Raw genomic sequence first — 19,637 nt, forward strand, 5'->3', positions numbered from 1 at the left:
AGTCTTAAAACAAAACCAGTTTATTAACAGGACAACTGAGTTGGCTGCCTGGGGGCTTCCACTCTTTGGGTAGTGGGGTGCCCACACGTAGCTATATCACCGGGGTGGCTGTGCCCTGTGGCATATTGAACCAGGGTTGTTCCCTCTGTGGCTCCACCCCTCTCCCGGAGAGGACGTTTTAAAAGTTGGTCTGTACATGTAACCATGTTCATTTTGGGCACATGACAGAGGGGTGCAAATCCATTATCTTTTAGAATTTACTAAATAATAAGAAGCAGAATCTGAATTGGTTGCTATGGACAACATCCCATCTTCAATAGAACGCCCACCTTAGTAAATGTACCCCCAAGTGTAATAAAGGTCTCTGGGGTAGATGTATGAAGCAGTGATAAGGGAGGAGAAGTGATGAAGTGCCTGGTACTTTATAACTGGCCAATCAGCTCCTGATTCTTCCTTTTTAAACCCAGCTTGTCAGGAGCTGATTGGCCGGTGGTAAAGTACCAGGCACTTTATCACTTCTCCTCCCTTATCACTGCTTCATACATCTACCTTAGAGAACGTCTCTTCTAGTGATGTCCAAGTTTGTTACAAGGGGATGCAGTCTAAATCCCGACGGTCAAAATCCCGAATGGGTCAAAATACCGACAAGGACAAAATCCAGACAAGGTCAAAATCCCGACATTTAAAATACCAACAAGGACAAAATCCCGTCATTTAAAATCCCGACAAGGTCAAAATACCGACATATAGAATGTACAGGTGAAACAGTCAACATGACTTTCGGTCGACAGGTCGCGAGGTCAACATGGGTTTTTTCACTGTTTTTTTGACCCGACATGTGCCGACAGGCGGTATTTCATGCTCTACCATCCGGGCGTAGTGGGAGAATAAAACAGTGGGCGAAGCATTGCGAGCGATGCGAGGGGCTGCGGTTCACTTCCAACTGTGTCCATGTCAACTGTGTCGACATTTGCGTAAAAAAAACAGTGAAAAATCCCATGTCAACCTCGCAACCTGTCGACCGAAAGTCCTGTTGACTTTTTCACCTGTACATTTTTATGTCGTATTTTGACCTTATCAGGATTTTAAATGTCGGGATTTTGTCCTTGTCAGGATTTTAAATGTCGGGATTTTGTCCTTGTCGGTATTTTGACCCATTCAGGATTTTGACCCATTCGGGATTATGACCGTCGGGATTTCATACCGAATCTGTTACAAGTTACAGGAAACGCTCCTTCCGCCCTTCTTCCCCATCTAATCCTATGATGAAGTTACTAGCCGCAGACTGACACAATAAAAGCTGAAATCGCTGCCCATTGGGTGAGTTGTAGATGTTGCTTCGCCATCCACGCGTCGGCACATCCACGGATATATTGCCACTGTTGGCTGTTTACTTAAGCAACGACAGATGGCTTTGGAATGGAAAGTAACTTGAATTTAATTGAATGCATTCCTTGTCTTCTTCATACTTAAACAATACATCCAAATGCAATAAAAAAAACCTATATGATTTTTTTTTTTTTTATGGGCTCGGTACGTTAAGTGCTTTCCTACCGCCGTAGCTGCATTGTGGACAACTGGCTGGCGCCATAGCAACAGGGAAAGCTGCTATTGTTCTTCATGATACAAACCATATTTTTCTGCAATCTGTCAGTAACTCGCAATGTTTTCTGTCTTCCTCACAAGAGATGATTCAACCTTTGTCTTGTTTTTTTTAGCATTTTACCGTCTTTCAGACGGGATGAATATAGTAGATTGTGATAGCGGTTTATCCGTATTACAATGCAGTGATAGCTGTTGAATGTAGTCTATCGCCTGGCAATCTGCGCAGAGCTGGGGCTGACCGCGGCTTGGCATCACTCGATATATGCAGTTTGTATAATATATGTGGCCGATGTTCTCGCCACCAGAACAGAGGGGCAGAAGTTCCCCTCACAGTGTGAGACACCCCCCCACACACTTCTTCAAAACCAGACTCAAGACTTTCCTGTGTACTCGGCAATTCCTCTATTGTTCCTCCATCTCTTATATATTTGGCTACATCTGTCACTCAAAGTGTGTGAGTGTGTGTGTATAATGCTGGGTGGAGCCTCTGACTCACATGACAGAGAACCAGCCCAGTGAGCCCACAGACAGTGCTAGACACCCTCTGCCTCCCCATGTTGCCCAGCACTGCTACTCCACAGCCACCAGGTGAGCGCCCCCCGCCACACACCCCCCGCGTCCCCCTCCCGCGATTTGCGGCAAAAACCCCCCCATGCGACCCCCCCTCCCGCGATTCGCGGCCAAATCCGCCCCCCCCGCGACCCCCCCTCCTGCGATTCGCGGTAAAAACACCCCCTCCCCCACGACCCCCCCTCCCGCGATACGCGGCAAAAACACCCCCCCGTGACCCCCCTCCCGCGATTCGCGGCAAAAAGACCCCCCGCGACCCCCCCCTCCCGTGATTCGCGGCAAAAACACTCCCCCGCGATCCCCCGCGGCAAACCCACCCCCCCGCGCGACCCCCCCTCCCAGGATTCGCGGCAAAAAAGAACCCCCCCGCGCGACACCCCCCCCCTTGCGCGATTCACGGCACCCCCCCGCGACCCAGCCCCAGGATTAAATGGCACATGCAAAACACTGACATGGCTATGGTTGACATGAGTTTTTGAAGATTTCTTTTTCATTTTTTGAATGTTTTCATATTCATTGTCATGTGTCGACATGGACACCAATGAAGTGCCACACTTATGTCAACATTTACATGTGTTGACCTTTCTGTGTTGATTTTTTCTTGTGGCGAATCGCGTCACACCCCCCGCAACCCCCCCTCCCGCGTTTCGCGGCGCGATGAATCACCTAGTTACTATATCAATGCTTTCTGTGGTGGTGTATATATAATGGGAGCAGTGTGTGCGGCGCTCACGGTTTTCTGAGTCCAGGGGGAGGGCCCACACCAAATGTGCTCCACCCATTATTTGACAATGTATGCCTCCAGACTCCCGCGATGGTGGTAGCAGCACTGGAGAAATCGCCGGACGAATGTCCGCCACACCGTTTTCCCGAAGATCTGCGCATGCGCAGTGGAGTCTGAGCCCTCTAGAGCTCAGACTTTATAGCGATGCGCTACTGAGATCAGAGGGATCGGATGACACAGGACACAGGACCTCCTCCTCTATTAATACACCCATGGTGTATTCAATTCTGTACTTCAATGCAGGGCAGTAACTACTGGAAATCACCCGAGGGTTCTGATGGAACTGAGGGAGGAGTTAGCGAACCCCTTGTACTCTATATTCAATCAATCATTCTCTTCGGGTTTGGTACCTAGGGACTGGAGATTAGCGGACGTGGTACCAATATTTAAAAAGGGTGAAAGGGAAAATATGGCAAATTACAGACCAGTGAGCCAAACACGCATATGTGCAAACTGCGGGAGCCAACGGCTTTGACGAGTTTCACACTCGCAGGGCGGGCAGGGGGCTACAGAAGGGGAACAGGTGCTGGAGCAGGGGATTTGGGGCAGGCGCTGACTTCGTGTGATGATGCCTTCTAGGCGCGGGCGGCTGACATCACATGGCTTCAGCGCCTGGCCCAAATTCGGCTACCTCAGTAATAATATTCAGGAGGATGCGTTCTTGTACACATCCCCTCGCATGTTAGTGAAGGGATGTGGGCAGGGGTGGGGGGATGGCGGTGCAGATGTACAGCACTTACCTGTTCTCTAGGCTGCGAGTATACGCAGAGTATACAAGATGGCTTGGCATACTCTTATTTGAACCATAAAGAATAAATAAACCATTTCTTGATCTACAACTGCATGACGTTACCTTCTCCCTACATAACAGCTCCAGCTCCTCCAGGGTATAGTCATCGGCGCTAAAGCCATTGCGGGAGGAAGGCAGTCGCCACTCTTTTTGCTTCTCCTGCTCCAATTTAACCGCTTCCCAGTTTAACGCTGTTCAGGAAAAAAATAAATCTGTATTTAGATACGTTCTCCGGGCTGGCAACAAGCAAAAATAGCCCTAATGACACATGCATACAAAAGGGAGGGAACACGTCCATGATTGATCCACAAAACTATCAAAGTGCACATATCACCCGAAGCACGCTGCGCCCATTTTGAGGACCCGTCGTGAGAATGCAGCCAATGAGATCACTAGAAACTAATGACATCACTGAGGCACTTTCTCCTGAACATTGGTTGAGTGCACAAATTGCTCCGCCTCGACAGTGACATCATCACTGCTTTTTTGGCGGGTTGCAGGTGACAGATCCACTTTTATTACAAGGAAAAAGCCTACTGCAAGCACAACGAAGGAGCTTATGGAAAAGAAAGGACTAATAAGAAACCAAAGTGTAGATTATACGTCTGAGAGTCAGCACTTACCTTGTCACATAGGAAGCCTGGATCCAGTGAACGGAGCGTGAAAAGGTAAAATGGATCAAGATTAGAGGTGCTTTCCCTTCTAGACAGTAACCAATGATGTGGTTCTATTTGTATCTGATAACGAGCCGCTGGGCCAATTAGACTATCGGATTTTATCGAGTTTAATGATACTATATAATGTCGGGCCGCACACTGCCGATAAACGCCATTTATACTGGTTTGTTTTATCACCCAGAGCATTATTAGACTCCACTCCAAAGGGTCACGTTGTTGTGGGGGTTTATGTGTCACACATTCTTATCATCTGTAGGGGCCACTACACCAAGGAACAATCATGGGTAGGGGTTACTAATTGCTCATTTCCTTTCGGGTCTGAGTTCCCACTGAGAAAGTTCTTTTACTATCTGCACATTCGGGGTCTCTTTTAACCCTTTGAGTGCCAATATCTCTGTGAGAGATGTCCTCACTCGCCCAGCCCAAATTGCACCGAATAACCACCACGTAACATGTGACTAATCGCACGTCCGAACACGGAGTGAGGTTCGTGCAGAAAACGATTGTACGGAACCACCGAGCATGGGGTGGAGAGGGGCGTGAACAGGGGCGGAGATATCGTGAGTCAGCCCCCTCTGCTGCTTGGGGGAGTGGGGGCTGCGTGGGCGCTGTGTGCTGGTCCTGGACGGAGTCTGGACAGAGTCCAGAATACTTATGGGGCAGCGCAGGCAGCGGTAGCATAGTGGGGGCGCCGCCGCCGGACAAGTCAGTGTCCGGCTGCGGCACACTGACCAAAGTTTGCCGGCTTCTGTGTGCTGACTTGTGCCACCTGCCCTGCCCCAGGCCGCCTGCCACTGCCCGCCGCTGCCCGTGTGCTCGCTCAGTCGGCACGGGCGCGGCCATGATGGTGAATCCGGATGTCATTTAAAAAAAAAAAAGACTGTGGGCAAGAGAGCCAATGGGAGGGGGTGGGCGGCAGGGGGCGTGGCCTAGTCGTGTCAGACTGAGGCAGGGGAAGCAGCAGTGTCTGCTGGTCCCTGCCTCAGCTTCAATTGCTCCTATGCGTGTGACGTCATCACGTCACACGCTGGAGCCTGGAGAGCCAGAGGAGCCGGGAAAACAGCAGAGGGAAGAACAGGGGAACAAGTCGCCCGTCCCACCCAGTCAGTGACAAACTTCTGAATAAAAGAGGTTTGTTTTTTTAAACCAGTGCTATTAAAAAAAAAGTATTTTTTTCCATGTGTTTGCCTTACCGAAATGCCATGGGGGAAGGGGGGGGGGGGGGGGGGCAGTAAAATTTTTGGCAGGGGGCAGCAAAATTTATAGTCACGCCTCTGGGCGTGAAGGGCTGTTTGGGTTCATTACCACCCCGTGTTTCATAGGGCGTTCCCATGAAAACGCTGGGCGTACGTATGGTAATGCGGCCAAGACGTACGTGTGGGGGGCGGACAACTGACATATCCGGATGTCAGCTGCCCGCCCATATCCCTGCTTTCATACGGAAAAAGCTCGGAGCTGCCTGACCGCTCGGTCCATCAGTCGATGGTTGGCGACCGTCGGATGAGGGGGGAGGTTCCTACAGATGGAGGTGGTGTTCACATGAAACATTGCAGTCCGTACGCTCGGTGTGAGTGATCCGTACGGTAGGTGGGGCTAAGAACACTCGGTTCCTGTCCGAAATACGCATCCGTCCGAATCAACTAGAATAAGGGCCAAAGTACACATACCCGGTACTAGTGGATTTGCGTTTTGTAGCAGTGCAACACGGATGGCGCATCTCATTAAAAGGAAAAAGACTGGGAGACAGGGACAGGATGGATGTAAACATACATAGATAGAGATGGTTATGACACCAAATGGACTGCTAGGGCCAGTTCCACCTCATAGTTGCATACAGCTCGGAATCAGCGCATTCAGCTCCACGTGCCCAGTGTAAAAGCAGATGCGCCAACTTTGGTTCAAATCTGCAACGGCCTCTGATGTTCAGCAAGAGAAGGTTAGCATGGCACAGCCTCTTACAAATGACGCGATCACCCACCTTGTGCCACATTCTCCTGCATTGGCTTGCTCTGCTGTGCCGCAGAGGCTCCGAGGCTCCGCAGCAGCTCCTTGTAATCCAGGCTGTGCTTTTTGCCTATGCAGAAGCGGTTCCAGAACCTGAAGATACACAAACATTGGAAATACTGATCACGGGAATCTGTAACACCACCAGGGAGAAAGGGAGAGCGGGAAATGCTGACAGGTAAGTTATACAAAATCAGGTCCGCCTCCCGGAAGAGTAGGCAAGCCTCCCACATTTAGAGGGGCCCCCACATTAGCCCCCGCATTCCCTCCACCTGCAGGTCAAATGCCGGCATTCGTGGCTGTTTAGAAAGGGGTGGGGCTAAAATGATGCTAATCGCGCCATTCAGTACCACCTTCCATAAGAGCCGCAAATCGTGGAATGGGGCAGGGATTAATGGGGCGGGGCTTAATGACAGCACGTCCCACCTCCGGAAACAGCTGCTGAGAGTCTCCTCTCTGGCTTCTCCTGGAGAGGAGACCATCAAGGTAGGTGAGTATGAGGTAAGTGTCTTCCTATAGATTATATCAGGAATCCAGTCAATTGGTCAACAGTGTCAACAGGCAAAAGGTTGACATGAAAAAGGTTGTCATGGTCTATGTGCATGAGTCTACTGCACCACAGAGAGGAGGGGGCCCACATAGATTCCAAACATGGGCCCGTCACTTTTAAAAGCAAAATAAAACAAGTCATCTACTGATACTTTAGGGGGGAATATGCTGAGGGCCCGATTCAGAGCTGGTCGTTGCTGTGTCCACATTAGTGCCAATTGGCGGAGCTGAGGGTACAACAATATGCAAATGCTAGGTCCATCATTCCCCTTGTGAACTAGATTGCTCTGGAATGACCACGCCCAGAGACGCACATTTTCTGCACGCTGCAACACCGCCGGTGGTTCTACACAGGGGATCTAAATGATCGCCCCCCCCTTGCGGGCTCGCTGCGCTCGCCACACTCATTTATTCTCCCTCTATGTGTGCCGTGGACACCCACGGAGGGAGAAAGTATCGGGATTTCAGTGGTCGGGATTCCGGCGTCTGGATTTTGAACGCCGGGATTCCGACCGCCGAGATTTGAACTGCATCCCCTACACAGTCCGCCATTGGCGCACCATTGTGACAGGTGCCGAATGACGCTCCAACAGTTGGGATTCTGACGGTCATTAGTTCAACATCGGAATCCCGACTGTTAAATGCCCGACAGTTGGGATCCCGACTGACAGGGGCTATTCCACCTCTTGGGGGTCCACGACCCCCATAGAGGGAGAATAGAACCTGTGGAGAGGGCAGTAAGCCACCGAGCCTGCAGCGAGCACTGCGAGCCCACAAGGGGCTTTGTAGACCTTGCCTCCCTGTTGAAGTCCCGTCAGTCAGTATTCTGATGTCAGACTCATGACCATCGGAATCCTGGATGTCTAAGCGTCATACCACACCCATCGTGACCAACATTGGCACTTCCTCCATTCTATGGCAGGTGAAGAGTCTCTGTGTGATGAGTCTAAGAACACAGCCAGCTTCCACTGGGTGTGTCGCCCATAACACTCCCAGAACACACCCACAGCACTCCCACAACCCTCCCAGAACACGCCCACACGGTGAGGAATTTTTTTGGTGCTGTCTCTGGCCACCTCCCAGTAACGCTCATACCTGATCCCAGCGATCTCACACGCAATAGCACTTTTGTGGGTACAGTCCGGTTAACTACTGTGCCGTTAAGTTTCCAACACACGGGCAGTAACAAATAATCACCCAACTGCGCCTAACATCGGCCTTACATTCAGGCCCCCCCTCTGGGGGGCCCTGAATCTACATAAGTAATGTACCGTCCTGATTAAATGTATAAACACATAAAATATATCTATTCTCTAAGATTAATATTATCCTCTTTCATTTAAGCACAAGTTATATCTCATGATACATTCCTCCCTTCCATATTCACATTATCGTCCTTTATATTTTACTTTTCATTGCCGTACATGTGCGTTTCTCTTTATTACAGTCATGAAAAGTTACAGCGTTGGTAGTTTCCGCATCGCTTTATATTGTGCGTCGTACGTCGGGTGAACCGGCTGGTTACATGGTAGGACAGCTCTAGGGAGGCTGGATGAATTGTGTCCCCCCCTCCTCCTATCTATCCCCCCCCCCCCCACTGCACTCACTCTTTTTAAACCCTCTGCCTTGAGTCTTGCGGGTTTAATTGAAAACCGCGCAGGCGTTTTATAATTTACTGCTTATTTTATTTTGGAATGCATACAAATTCAATTTAAGCATCTAAGCTGTTTTCACATTGCCATGAAAAACGCTGGCTTTACTGTCAAATAAAAGACTGCGCTGGGTTATTGCCTTCCTAATTTCATAATGCCGGCGGGATTTTGGCCAGGGAACGGGGGGTAGCTCTGCGACAGACTCCAGATTTCTTTTTTATTTGATTAACCTCCATGGTTTTATTCAGGAGAAGGAGAGATCTGTGTGCGCTTCAATATCGTCACATCCAAGCGATTCTCTTCTAATAACATTTGACTTTAGCAATAAAGATCAAAGCGTTTAAACAGTCCTGACTATAAACCTACGCGTTCATATGGGGGCTGAGCTGAGCGGTGCCGGCGTCTTCTCGGTGAACTTTGGGCCTTGTTCTGGTCTGTTCGCGGTTTTGCCTGTGTTTGCACAGGGACTGATGTTTTGTTAGTGCGCAAACGTATTTCTGCGCATGTGCCTACGCAGGGTGCGGCGCTCATGGCAAACATTCTGTTCGCTGGGTGAATGCATTCCAACACAGCGGGCGGGGGGGTGGAGAGGGGCGTGGGCCACCGGGTAGCGAGTGTAACCCCCATTTGCATGCCCTGCATGCGAATTGCGCTTGCGAATGGGTGGCGCCATCCAACCATTCGCAAGCTGGGGTTTTGTGGATGGTGTTTTGCGAAATTGGCAGCCTTGCGAATCAACCGGAATACCCCCTTCATACAGCAGATATGGGGACTGGTTCTGAGCGGGGACACAATAGTGGCCGCCTCTTGCTCCTTTTGGTGGTCATGTTTGCAATGTTATATAAATGCCGCTACAATGCCCTTCCTTGGTGTACAAATGCGCATGGGCGCAGTGTCCTCTTGCAGCGTTGCATTACCGTCACCATTAGACTGGGTGCACCATCAAAAATTGCGCCAGCCCTATAGTAAGCGCAGCTTCTTTATGTGTCACCGGCAAAATCCATTATGTTGGAAACCCGCTGAGTCTGACTCGAGTTCATCGCTATCTCTATGGTCCTCACCCACGGAGCGGCGATGCCGGGGCATTTCCTAAGCTAACGATTTTCAACCTCTTTACCTTGTGGCACACTAAATAAGATTTTAGAATTGCCAAGGCACACCATTAGATCCCCACAGGGCAAAACACATTGGGCCCCTACAGGAAAAAGAAACCAAATTGGCCCCCATATAAAAAAAACAATCACACTGGTCTCGCACAGTTAACAAAAATAAAATCTATTGGCCCTTTACATGAAAAGAAGAGACCAGTAAATAACAGTTGAACTGATGGTGGCTGTAAACTGGTTTGAGCATCTCCAGATCTGGGGGCACACTTGGGAACAGCTCAAGGCACACTAGTGCGCCACGGCACGGTGGTTGAAAAACACGGTTCTAGGCGATCTAGTGAGATCACTTAGAAACTGCCCGATGCAGCATTTGTGACTAGGAAACACCGGAGAGGATTCCAGTTGATCTCGGCAGACTTTGGATGTCGGTGGCAATTCGTGGTCTACCGTGTCTAAATCGGCAAACGTATTTTGACCACACGTGGCACCTGCTCTACGACTGATACACCTGCTCCTACCCTACTGATTAGTCAAAGTCTCGTCCTCCGGAACTGCTGAGGGTCTCCGTGCTGCTGATATGTGACATACACAGATTTACAGCTGTTTATCTAACGGTTTATTATCTTAACCAAACTCATTTTGAAATGATCAATCATTAGCAGACAGCAATTAAATGTGACCTTTTACTGCTCGCTAATGATCTGCGATGTTTGCTAACCGTATGGGAAAACAAACTTCTATGTGTAATGCCGATCACAATCTGCGGCTTGTTTCCGTTTAATGTCACTATAAACCTTTTTCCTCTGAATATCTTTGGATATGATTTGTAGGGAGACTATTGGGGGGGTTGTTATTCAATTCGGGATTATGACTGCCTAAACATCCCGACAGTGGGAATCCCAGGCCGTTTTCATCTGATCTGACAGTAACTCGGCAGTTGGAATTCAAAGATCCTAAAATGACCCCCTCGGCGCTCTGTAGGCTGCAGGAATGGCGCACCGCGGGGCGGACTTACTTCTCATACTCTGCATTCTTCATCTTGAAGCAGCAGTTCTCTAGGATGCGCCGGAGCTCGTGCTTCTGAATCTGCCCGTTCTGGTTGTAATCAAAGAGTCGGCAGGACCGGACAAAGTTCTTCAGATTCTTCGATATCTGTAGAAGGACAAGACATTAGCATAGGACTCGTCATAGAATGAGATGATAGTATACTGGGTGTTAACCACAAGCCGTGTTGTGGTTAACAACTCCCATATATTCCAAGTTTTTCCATAAGACTCTCTTTGGGGTAAGACAGCGTCTTTCTTGGCTGGTTTGACCTTTAAAACATTAATGTGAAACGCGTTAGATTTGCATTTTGCATTAATGCCGCTGTAAATTTGAAGGTCAAATGCATCAAGTATTAGCAGTGTTCAAATCGGCTTTCAGACGCAAAACGAATGTGTAAGAAGGGAGATTGTCAGCGGACGTTACTAAGAGGCGATAGCAGTGTGGCTAGGTAGATGCGGGATTGTCACTCACGCAATAAACACTAATGGGTTCCAATGGGTCACTGATGGTGCGGCTAATGATGCACCAAATGGTTTTCCAATACGCAACACGTTGCAAGCGAGTGTTTCAGTTTTGAAGGAAGGGCCTAATTCAGCACAGATTGCTAATCAGAGAATTGGCAGTGGACTGCGAGCAGAAAGCCGCCGCCCAGACAGAAAGTAAAATGGCGGTGCGTTACCAGGTACGTCCGCAATACACGAACCATCTAACAGTTTTTACCATCTGCGTCAGTCTAGGGCTTCACTAAGCAAGAATTAGGCTGGAAGTGGACGTAGCTAATGTAAGAGACCACTGAAGGGTGACAAGGTCGACACCTTAAAAAGGTCGACATGGCTTTAGGTCGACATGGTCATTAGGTTGACAGAAGCATTAGATCGATATGGGTTTTTCTCTTTTTTTTTTTTGTCCCGAATGTCGACACAGTTGACATGGACACCGAAAAAGTGGCTCGCGCGAGAGTATATTCTCCCTCCAAGCCCTAGTATATAGAAGGGCATTAAATGCCACCGGTCGACATGAAAAATCCATGTCGACATTTTTGACTGACGACCTTCCCAATGTCGACTTAATGCTTGTGTCAACCTAATGACCCCGTCGGCTGATTTAATGTGTCAACCTAAACCTAATGTATGTCAATTTTCATGGTGTCGACCTAACGGCTGTATCCTGTAACAGACAGCTTTGTTAACCACTAAACCAATCCCCCATCCTCTGCCTATCTGTGGATCTCCGGTACAATGTGCGGCACTTTACGGCACAGTTACGGGCTCTCCCCGCTCCTTTGCACTTAGAATATTTACCCAACAATATGAAGCAGGCAATCGGAACAGAAAACCGCTCCCCAGAGGGAACCTTTTATTGGCATCTCCGCCTGAATCCAGACTGGTGAACTGGTCCAATGAAACAGTCACCAGCAGCCACCGTCACCTACTCCCGGGCGTTTAGACGGGCACTGCCCAGCACCCACAGAGGCCGGGCAGCATTTATAGATCTTTTATTAGCCATTGTTTTTTCTTTTGTATTATTCTCCAGGAATTGTCATTGTGGAGCGAAGACCGAGGAGATAAAAATAAAAATAATAAAAAATAAAAAAAAAAGCCACAGATGAGCAGATATCAGGAGACATTCGCTGCTAAATGAACTGGAACGGAATAAGGATGTAGACTGGGAGGTTGTGGGTTCTGGCTGTGTTCCGGCAGTAGCGCAGTCTAACTTGTCTTTCTCTATTGATTCCATCTGTTTACACTCTACAGAGTATTGGTGCCCTGCTGTGCATATATCCTATTTACCAGCTGGTAGCTCTGGAACGCTTCCAGCCCCTGGCAGCCTGCCTAGAAAAACAAATGGAGTTTATTACTTGTTCGTCTTCTGCTTTTAATTAACTGTGGTGTCCAGTATGGCTAGTTGACTCGCGTTTACATAGAGATGAATGCGTGTGAGGACCGGACGGCGTTTACCGGCTGGGCCTGGCCAGGTGCTCAGACCTGTTGGAACACGGAATGTTGCACTGTGCGGAGTAACACAGGGTGCGGTTTGCAGAGGATGAAGTCTGTATTGGGATAAAACCGCGACCTCGGCGACCGGACGGTTAGGTCACTTACGGAGACTCTGGCGGGAATCGCTGTACGGAGGTTCCGGGGTCGGTCTTTTGACTTCTGGCATCCTGACCGCCGGGATAACAAATCATATGATTTGTGGGCCGATTCGGGCCCGCCCGTAGCGGGTCGAATTTGTCCCCGATGGTCAGGGTTTACGGATGCGCGAATGTGCGCATGTGAAGACCCCGGTGGCGAATGGCTTCGGTGAGGGTTACACTCGTCGGGCCGTTCGCTCCAGGATGGGCGGGAATGGGATAGAAGCAGGGGTACACCCAATGTTTTTATGCCCAGTCGATGTCTACTTGGGGCGGGCGGCTAACGTCACATGACATCAGCGCCCGCCCCATTTTCGGACATTTCCGTCCAGGATTAAAGTAACCATAGACCATAGACTTAAATTTATCCACAAATGGAGAAAAAAAATCATTCGATGGTGAGTGACCATCGAATGATTTTTCCGATGTGTGGCCGCATGAGAGTAGATACATACAAGCGTACATATCCGTTCGCATGCTAGAGAGCGGATTTGGTCGACATATGCCGACATGGACAGCGTATAAGTGTACCGTGTTCCCTCGCACGGCACATTATTATAATCTAACGCTATGAACACTGGGATAGTAAAGCATGAACCTAGTCGGTATAAACAAAAAAAACATGAAAAACTCGTGTTGACCGTTTGAGTGTCAACCATGTACATGTCGACCTTAAGCTTGTGTCAACCTAATCAACCTAATCAGCAATAGTGGTCGACCTAGACATTGTCGACCCAGGGACGGCATACCCTTCCGGTTCTTAGATTTTTACTGGGTCATAGGGTCGACAGCGTCGAGTTTGAACCCAAAAGGTCGACATGGCAAAATGTTTCTCACCATCAAAAAGGTCGACACGAAAATGGTCGACACAAAAATAGGTCAACATGGTTTTGTTTTTTTGTAGATTTGATCATGTGAACACCCAGTCAGAGCCGGCCCTAGCCTAAATGACGCCCTAGGCAAGATTTTGGCTGGTGCCAGTGGCGCCGGAACGGGGGGGGGCGAGGGGGCAGCTTGCCCCCCCCCAAATTACTGAGGCGCTAAACCTGCTCCCGGCCGGCGCACTATGTGTCAAAAACGGGCAGTATTTTTTTTTTTAAACTTACATTCCGCAGTCAGTGCACTGCTGCGTGCGCCTGCTGGCGCACCGCCTGCCGCTGCCGCACAGGCGAGTCGGCCGTGGGCAGCACGGGAGCAGCCATGACAGACTGGCTGCTGTCAGTCAGTCACATTGCGGGGCGGGCGGCTGTCCAATGAGGGATGGTTGCGCCGTGCGCGGCTGGGGAATTGGCTGGGGAATGAGAGGGCGGGCGGGGGAGTGGCCTGGGAGTCTGAGTGACAGGGTAAGCAGCAGTGACTGTTGGTTACTCTGCCTCAGCTTCTCCTATGCGTGTGACGTGATGACGTCACACGCCGGAGAGGCCACGCCGCGGCCAGACAGAGTTGCCCGGGAAGCTGAGCAGGGAGGGAGGCAGGTTGCCTTGCAGTTGCAGTGTCCCAGACAGTCGACCCAGAAATTCAGGCAGCAGCATTGTAAAAGCAGAGGTGTGTTTTGACTTGCAATGATATAAATACATTTTAAAGAAGTATATGTGTAATATATATGTATGTATTAACTATCAGGGGGTAACATATAGCAATTTAGGGGGCGCCAAAATGAGATTATATCTTGCCCCCCCCCAACCTAAAAACGTTCCAGGGCCCCTGGCTGGTGCCCCCAAGCACCGCCACTAGTTCCGCCTCTGACCCTGCTCCCCTTTCCCAGCACCATCAACCCTCATCATAGCAGTCATCATTTTGGTGCTCCTACCCGCAATATTTTAAATAGAAACAGTGCACACATTCGGTGCGCGGCCCAAACAGGGGTGTGTTCTTGCTGGGAAGGGGCATGGCCACACAATAGTACCCCCAATTCAAATTATGCCACACAGTAGTGCCACTTTATTCACATTATATCATGCGATGGTGTCCCTTATTCACATTACATCACACAGTAGTACCACCTTATATACATTACTTCTCACATTATTCACATTATAACCTTAGAAAAAAATCCTGAGGAAACATTGTATTTTAAGCACCTCCATGGCCACACTGAAACCCAGTACAAAGCAGTGTGTGCTGGGCAGAGGAGAAGAGCTGCAGCTGCTGCTGTCACTTAAGGGGAGGGGGCCCCTGGCCCCCACTGGGCCCTCCCATCAGACTTTGGCCTGGGTAATTTGTACCTCTTACCCCTTTCTCTTGGCACCCCTGATAATACCACACAGTAATGCCCCTTACATGACACACATTATTAATGTCCTTATAACCATAATGCCCCTTACACATTATGCCAACCTTTATTAATGCTCTTCATACACATAATGACACACATAATGCCCCTTACACATATGTTGCACATTATTAATGCCCTTATACACATGACACACATAATGTCCATTACACATATGTTACACATTATTAATGCCCTTATACACATGACACACATAATGCCTGTTACATACATATATGTCGCACATTATTAATGCATTTATACATGACACACATAATGCCCCTTACACATATGCCGAACACTATTGCACAACCCACCCACCCGCAGACAGCACTCGCACAGCCGCTAACACTGTGACCTCTGCCTCTGCTTGGATACAGATGTTTCCTCATACATCTTGCCTCAATATACCATGCAGCTCATGGCCAGTTCTGCTAACGTTGGGTGCATTTTTTGCTGAAAATTCGTCTTATTTGCATTGTTATGACCAGCACACACAAGGAGCTTCCGATGATTAAAATGATAGGTGGCATGAATATATTCTGTGTGCGACTGTGGCTGTACCTGCATACAGAATGCTATGTTACAGTGATTTCCATGAATACACTATTTCATATGCAGGTACAGCCTCACTCACACACAGAATATAGGCATGCTGCATATCATTTTAATCAGCAGAAGGTGGTGCCCCTAGGCATTCCAAATGCCCTAGGCAATTGCCTAGTTTGCCTATGCCTAAGGCCGGCACTGCACCCAGTTAGTGTACCCCGTACTCTCGCCATGCTTTGTATCCATGTGGATGATAAAAGAAGATAGTATCCCAAAAAATAACAGTGTGCTGTAGTGTTCATTCTAGCACCCGCCATATTTCAAAACGCAAGCAGTTCCTCTTCCCTGCATGGGATGTCACTGTCTGCTGTAGTGCTTCTAGCACAGTGTGGTCTGTATATCAGTACTGATATGCAAACCAGACCTGTGCTAGAAACACCGCAGCAGACAGCAACACCCCAGACAGGGAAGAGGAACTGCATGGGTTTTCAAATTATGGCGAGTGCTAGAATGAACACTATGGCCCTTATTCTGATCGGTGCGGCCGGATCCAAATATGCGGCCAGCACCGTGCGTCCTAAACCCCGCCTTCCATACGGATCTCCAACTCCGTCCGTACGCGGTAAGAAGCTGGCCGAACGGACCGCACGTGTATTTCTCATGAATACACCTCCTCCATCTCAGGGAACCTCCCCCATCATTCGATGGTCGCAGACCATCGAATGCAGGACCGAGTGGCCAGGCAGCTCCCGCAACCTCAGACCACACGGGCATTTCTCCGTGCAAAAGCAGGGATCTGGGCGGGCAGCTGACATCCGGCAATGTCATATGTCCGCCCCCTACACGTGCGTCACGGCCGCATTACCATACGTACGCCCAGCGTTTGCATGGGAACGCCCATAAAACGCGGGGTGTAAACATATGGTAATGAGCCCAAACAGCCCTTCACTCCCCTCTCCACCCCCTGTTCGTAGTGTACACATTTCATGCGGAATGTGGCCGTGCGTCCCGCTCGCACATGCGGAGACGCCTCTGCACATGCGCAGACACAAAACATCGGCGGCACGAACGCATGCGGATATTACCGCACCAACCAGAATAAGGGCCTATTCTGGATGCAGGGAGAGAGGACAGGCTGCTGCTGCAGATGTCTGTCTCCCCAACTCAGCACACAGCACTGATTGTGGTGAGCTGGGGAGAGAGGCTGTGCTGCTGCGGCAGCCTGTCATCTCTCTCCCCACTGCCCGGCTCCCTGCAATGGGTAAGTGGGTAGTGGGACCCGTGCCCCCCGTGCAGTCCCTGACCTGGGTAAATAGTGCCTGCTCCTCCCCCTCTCAACGCCGCTGGGTGTAGCTACCATAGGTGCAGGTGGTGCAGCTGCTTTGGGGCCCAGAGCTGAGAGGGGCCACCTTCCCTGTTTAATTTATATGTGTCACATACATTTTTTCACCACTGCTGGTTGATATATGCGGGCCCCTACAAACTTTTGCTATGAAACCCACAAATATCTATTTACGCGCCTACCCCTCCCTCCCCACATGGGTATCGTATAGACTTCCATTGTAGCATTTTGCCTAAGAACCAAAGACTACTCCTTTGCAAGAGGTTTCAAGATATTGTAACTACGGCCATAATATACAAGTAACCCTCCCCACCCCGGTCCTGAGACGCTCCGCACACATTGGCGACCTGTTTATCGCCGCTCTGCCCTTTCCCCAAGTTGTGCTTTACATCTAATGTCTGTGTACGTTTGTAGAAACATGATTAAAGTCAATAATTTAGAATAGACGTTTATGACACACAAGTTAGAAATGTTCAGTGTTTCTCGGGCCCGCTGGCAGCGAAGGGAGTAACTAATGAACCATAAGCAGTTGTCTTTTTATCATCTCTCTGACAAAGAGCGGAGGAAGAACATGAGGGGAAGATATTGCCCACAGACGCTGTAATACCCGGCAGCGTCATCGGGGGGCAAACGAGCGATAAAACTGGCAATTATGAACATCCTGCAATTTTCTCACATTTTCATGTTTCAAACTTTTACTGGCGCTAAAAAGAGGAGCGAGCGCGCGCTGGTAATACGCCGTCTGTTGGGAAGTCTGATAGCCCTTCAATGACATGCGCTCTCCAGTACCACGACTCGCGTGACAGACAAGCCATGTGCGCACACACACTATCGCGTGCTTGGCCATACACATAGAATCATATTCTGTCTATCATTGTCTCTGATGCAAAATGGGCGACATCACCTCTTTTCATTTTTCGAAGCATTAGAAAATGTGCCTCTTATAGTGTCCAGAATATGACACCACCACCCCTTGTACCCCTTTCACATCGCACCTCGGACCTGGGTTATTGCCGGTTTGGTAACGTATGGCCCCCAGGTTGAGGTGTGAAAGCACCAAAGCTTATAACCTGGGTCGACCGACTCGGCAAATCTGACCCAGGGTATAAGAAGGGTTAAAACCTGGGGCCTTATTCTGGTTCACTCTTAGAGGCAAATTCCTTCTTAGCTGGACAAAACCATGTGCACTGCAGGGGGGAAGATGTAAAATGTGCAGAGAGAATTAGATTTGGGTGAGTCATTTTGTTTCTGTGCAGGGAAAATACTGGCTGCATTATTTTTACACTGCAATATAGATCTCACTTTGAAGTAAAATCCCACCCAAATCTAATTCTCTCTGCACAAGTAACACCTGCCCCACCTGCAGTGCACATGGTTTTATCCATCTAAGAAGGAATTTGCCAGAAAGAGTGAACCAGAATAAGGGCCCTGGTCGGCTTCTGTATAATAGGTGACTCTGGGAACAGTCACAGTCACCAAAGCAAGGACCAGGGAAGAGCCCAGGTCCTGTGTTGGGTTAAATCAGGGATGGGGAACCTTTGGCCATCCAGCTGTTGTCAAACTACACATCCCAGCATGCCCTGCAACAGTTTTAGCATGTACAAATAGCAAAACAGTAGCTGGGCATGCTGGGATGTATAGTTCAACAACAGCTAGGGGGCCAAAGGTTCTCCATCCCTGGTGTAAATGGTTCAAACCAGGTAATCTGACCCAGGTCTACCTGGGATATTCCCTTATCTGTGCCAGATAGGTAGCAGTAACAAAGGGGGGGACAGGGGGTGCTCTGCACATGATATAATAGAACAACCTGATTGGTGGATCCGAAGTGCTCTAGGATACACTTTAATGACATAGCAATGTGAGGACCCTGTTCTGCAGGACAGACATGGGTCCAGGGTGAAGGTCATTGGGTCAACCAACCAAACGTCAACATGGCTTATGTCGACACCTCAAATAGGGCGACCTGGCTTACATGGATGAAAGGTTAACACAAGCATTAGGTCGACAATGGCTAGGTCGACAGTCAAAAGGTCGACATGGGTTTTCCACTTTTGTGTCCCGAATGTCTACATGGTCGACATGGACACCATATCAGTGCACCAGGTCCTCTCGCATGGCTAGCTGCGCTCACCCTTTTGACCGTATACCCAGGGTGAAAGCGGGAGTGCAGTGTGAAAAGATGCATCATGGGAAAGAAAAATCCACACATTTGGTCAAAGTTGACGGAGGGCTATAACTATAAGCCAATAAGTCTCCATTGTATGATCAGCATCAAAGCTTTGACATGACCACATTGTCCCCTAAGAAGTAACCTTTCAGCACTGGCTACATATTCCCACATTCATTGTTCCATTAGGTAAAATGTGTCCTTCCCTCCTATACATTTACTGTATATGATAATATGTGCAACATTAAGTCACTCATTATGAAAAGGCAACAGCGCCACCTGCAGGCTACAAGGGAGTACTACACTCCATTAATAACCTTCACGGCGCTTCATTAATTTTAATTATGCATCTTCTAGTCATCTTGTACAAAGGTACGCTGTGGTATTTT

General features: G+C 49.1%; 1 protein-coding gene across 1 annotated transcript in view; it reads right to left on the reverse strand.

The window, feature by feature from the left end:
- Nucleotides 1-19,637, reverse strand: part of EFCAB6 (EF-hand calcium binding domain 6) — a 105,532-nt gene that overhangs the window by 62,358 nt on the left and 23,537 nt on the right. The window contains 3 exon segments of the mRNA XM_083181257.1: nt 3,813-3,940; nt 6,405-6,523; nt 10,753-10,889. Coding sequence (XP_083037383.1) covers nt 3,813-3,940; nt 6,405-6,523; nt 10,753-10,889 — 384 coding nt within the window.

This window comes from Crinia signifera, chromosome 4 (genome assembly GCF_055691185.1).
Source record: "Crinia signifera chromosome 4, ASM5569118v1, whole genome shotgun sequence".
Lineage (NCBI taxonomy): Eukaryota > Metazoa > Chordata > Amphibia > Anura > Myobatrachidae > Crinia > Crinia signifera.